At 52.4% G+C, this 3,288-nt stretch overlaps 1 protein-coding gene across 16 annotated transcripts in view; it reads left to right on the top strand.

Moving 5' to 3' along the window:
• Positions 1 to 1,701: 1,701 nt before the first annotated feature.
• HYDIN (HYDIN axonemal central pair apparatus protein) overlaps positions 1,702 to 3,288 on the top strand; it is a 111,618-nt gene continuing 110,031 nt past the window's right edge. For 5 of the 16 annotated variants that reach the window (XR_005557926.1, XM_039353535.1, XM_039353536.1 and 2 more), the window contains exons 1-2: positions 1,702 to 1,938; positions 2,336 to 2,467. Coding sequence is in view for 14 of the 16 variants with exons in the window: in XM_039353535.1 (XP_039209469.1) it covers positions 2,348 to 2,467 (120 nt within the window). In the remaining 2 variants the exon portion in view is untranslated. The remainder of the gene's footprint in view (positions 1,939 to 2,335; positions 2,468 to 3,288) is intronic. The other 11 variants (XM_039353529.1, XM_039353528.1, XM_039353526.1 and 8 more) reach the window with 4 other exon arrangements.

The following is a 3,288-nucleotide window of genomic DNA, read 5'->3' as shown; positions in this document are numbered from 1 at the left end:
CGCGCTTACCGCCTTTCCATTGGCTGCGAAGGGCGGAGGCGGATCCGTGGCCGCTGGGCGGGGCGCGCGCGTCGGAGCCCCTCCCACCCGCGGAGGGGGCGAGGCGGCACGGCTCTTCCTCGGGGCTCCCCGCGGGCGGGGCTCCTAAGGGGCGGCGGGCCTGGATTGTCTCCCAACGCGGAGGTTTCCCTCGCTGGCAACTTTCACACTTCAACTCCCAGAATTGCTCAGCCAGCACGGGTTTGCGTAATGGCTGGTGGGAGTTGAATACCACAAGTCTTAAAACGGGTTCTCAACCTTGGCAACTTTAAGACTTGTGGACTTCAATTCCCAGAATTCCTCAGCCAGCTTTGCTGGCTGAGGAATTCTGGGAGTTGAAGTCCACAAGTCTTAAAGTTGCTAAGGTTGAGAACCCCTGTCTTAAAAGTTGCTAAGGTTGGCGAACCCTGCGCAACGGGCAGGCCGCTCTTCGCCTCGGCCGCGTCCGTAGTTACGTGTCAGGGCGCACCGGGTAGATGCGTCGGGCTCCGAGACCCATATCATTGCCCTCGGACATGTTGCGATGCAATCTGTTTCACGTGCACCGCCAGAGTACCTTTTGCCCGTTAAAAGGCAGGCAGGAATTTCACTACTGTTAACATCTGACCTGCTCTTCCTCTGAACAGGAAATGATCTTTTTCTCCTATGGGATCGGCTGTTTTTAACCTAATAAATTTAGATTGCTGAAATTTTAAAAACAACCATGGTTTGCAGAAATCACTCGGACCTTCCCATACTCTAATAATTTGCTTCTGAGTTTTCTGTAAACGTTTAATTTTATTTAACTTGTTTATATTTGATGTGTTCTTATCTCTTAAATATTGGACTATAAATATAAAACTCTCATCCAACTTAGACCCCTGTAATGCCCTACTCACTACTTCCGTTCAAACGTGCAATGGACTCATCAATACACACAGGCTCCAATCATTCAACTAATTATATTCAAGCTAAGTATTCTAGCACTGATGTTATCTATTTTAGGTAACGACACCTTTGCATAAAAACAACCGAGCTCAGAGACAACCAAGGTCCTCTAAGTAGACTCATCTAATGGTGCTATAGAACAGCCCACACTTGGACATCTTTTCTACTAGCGGTATAACCAGAGTCTTGCAAACTGAATGCTTCACAAAATCAGAGAATGACGCTGGAAACCTCACCAAGCCAAACCAGGAACTTGAGAGGAACCGTAATTGAGATGTGTTTGAAGAAACCGCAATCATTTTATGTCAAAGCCGAAGCTGCAGTGACTCGTGCCCTCTGCAATGCAGGCGAGGAGCGCAGAGCCCACACGGTTCTTCTACACAAATCTAAAAGTTGCGAAGTCTGGAGACCCCTGTTCTAAACGGGTTCTAAGTAAAGGGGGGGGGGTGTCACTGCTTTTGTTTGGGGTTTTATCACTGTAAGAAGCTCGGAGACATCGAGTCAGTCCCGGAACTGAGGCTGCTCCGCTAGACCCGGGTCGCGGCGACCTGGCCTCCCGCGGGGGAGAGGGGAGCCGTCGGGGCACGTGAACCGAGCGGCTCAGCCTTGCCTGCCGAGCCGCCGTCCAGGAGACTGAGGAGGACGGGGGGGGGCAGGCGCGCCCGCGACGCCGCGCGCGCGGCAGGCTTCCAGGCGTCTCCAGTCGGAGGTGGGGCGTACGACCGTTGCCATAGCGAGGCGGCATTGCGTTGCCGGGACAACGGGCGGCGTCGAGGAGCCGAGTGCCGGGCTTCGGAGCGTTGAACGGGCGCGCTCGACGGGCCGCGTTCCCTCGGACGCCTCGCCGTCGGCGGAAAGCAGGAGAGACGGAAGTATCGCTGGCGCAGCTCCGAACGCAGCTCTAGAGAAGCCGCCGTCGCCGTCGGGGACCTTCCGGGAGGCGTTTCAGGGATCGCCTCGTCGATCCGCTGGGTGGGGTCTGGGCTTGCCCCTCCAATCCCAAACACCCCCCCCGACGTGCGGGAAGGCTCGGCCGTCGGTGGGCTAGGCGGCGAGCGGGCGGGTTCTGCTAGACGTCTGGAGCGGTTGGGACTTCCTCCCCGTCTGCAGCTCCGGCTTTTACAGCCTGGAACCCTGAAATGCCAGTTTACGCAAAGGCCTTTGCCCCGGCGGGGGTCGGGGGGGGGGGTCGGGAGGTGGTGCGAACTCCGCCCGCGGGAACTTCCGCGCAATTCTTCCCGCTTTGGGCTGGAGGGAACCTGGGAGGCATCTGACCAGGGACCGGTCTATTTCTCATTGACAGCCCATATAATACTATGCATTTCAGATAACTCCCCTGTTTTAAAGAAGCTTATTGTTCTTCTTTCAGAGGCTGACAAAGATGCTAACAGAGCGAGGCCGGAAATCGCTGCTTCCTTTGAAGCTACCAGAAGGATTTCAGAGCAAAGTGGTTGCACCTCGCAATGCAAAGTTGGTTACAGAAGAAAAGAAGGATGTTCTGGTATGTTGCTTTTTAGGGGTCACAGCCTTTGGGGATGAATGGGCACATGCAGATATTTGAAAATGTGTCATGAGATAAAGGAAAACTTCCTTGGGATGTCCTTGACACCTGGTGACTATATGGCCTCAACTGTGTTGTTTTCTTAACAGCATTAATGGTTTGCCATTGCCTTCTGCTTTGCTGATTGTTGACTTCCCAACATTACGACAATACTTTATTAAACTTGCATGTCAGCCAGCAAAGAAATTACAATAAAACCAATAAATTACAAAAAAATTGATAGCAAGTATGATGACTAGAGGGTTTTCACGCTTCCTTGCTGAAGGCCTGGGTGATGGTCTGGTCATCAACCTTGGGATTTCTTGATGGTTTCCTATCAGTGTCTGAAAACACTCATTTTCCAGAAAGTAAACTGGAATGATAAGCAAAAATAACCTAGAGGCAGTTTGGTCTAATAAAGCACCATGCCAGAAACCAGGAAGCTGTGTGTTCTAGTGCAGGGATCCTCAACCCCTGGTCCATGGACCAGTACTAGGCTGCGACATGCCAGCAACCGGTCCACACAAACAAACAAAGTCCCATCCACTGAATGCAGGTAGCGCACAAAACCACGCACCCTCTGGTCCGTGGAAAAACATCTCTTCATAGAACCGGTCCCTGGTGCCCAAAAGGTTGGGGACCTCTGTTCTAGTCCTACCTTAGGCATGAAAACTGCTGGGTGATTTTGGACCAGTTCCTCTCTCTCAGTCCAATTCATCTCACAAGTTGTTGTAGTTGGGGAAAAAGGAGGAGGGTGTATTGGATATGTTTGTCGCTTGAGT

This window comes from Crotalus tigris, unplaced genomic scaffold (genome assembly GCF_016545835.1).
Source record: "Crotalus tigris isolate CLP2741 ecotype Arizona unplaced genomic scaffold, ASM1654583v1 scf7180000018525.42219311030:4301911, whole genome shotgun sequence".
Classification (NCBI taxonomy): Eukaryota; Metazoa; Chordata; class Lepidosauria; order Squamata; family Viperidae; genus Crotalus; species Crotalus tigris.
Note: the sequence above shows the minus strand (reverse complement) of the source record. Positions and strands in the feature narration are given on the sequence as shown.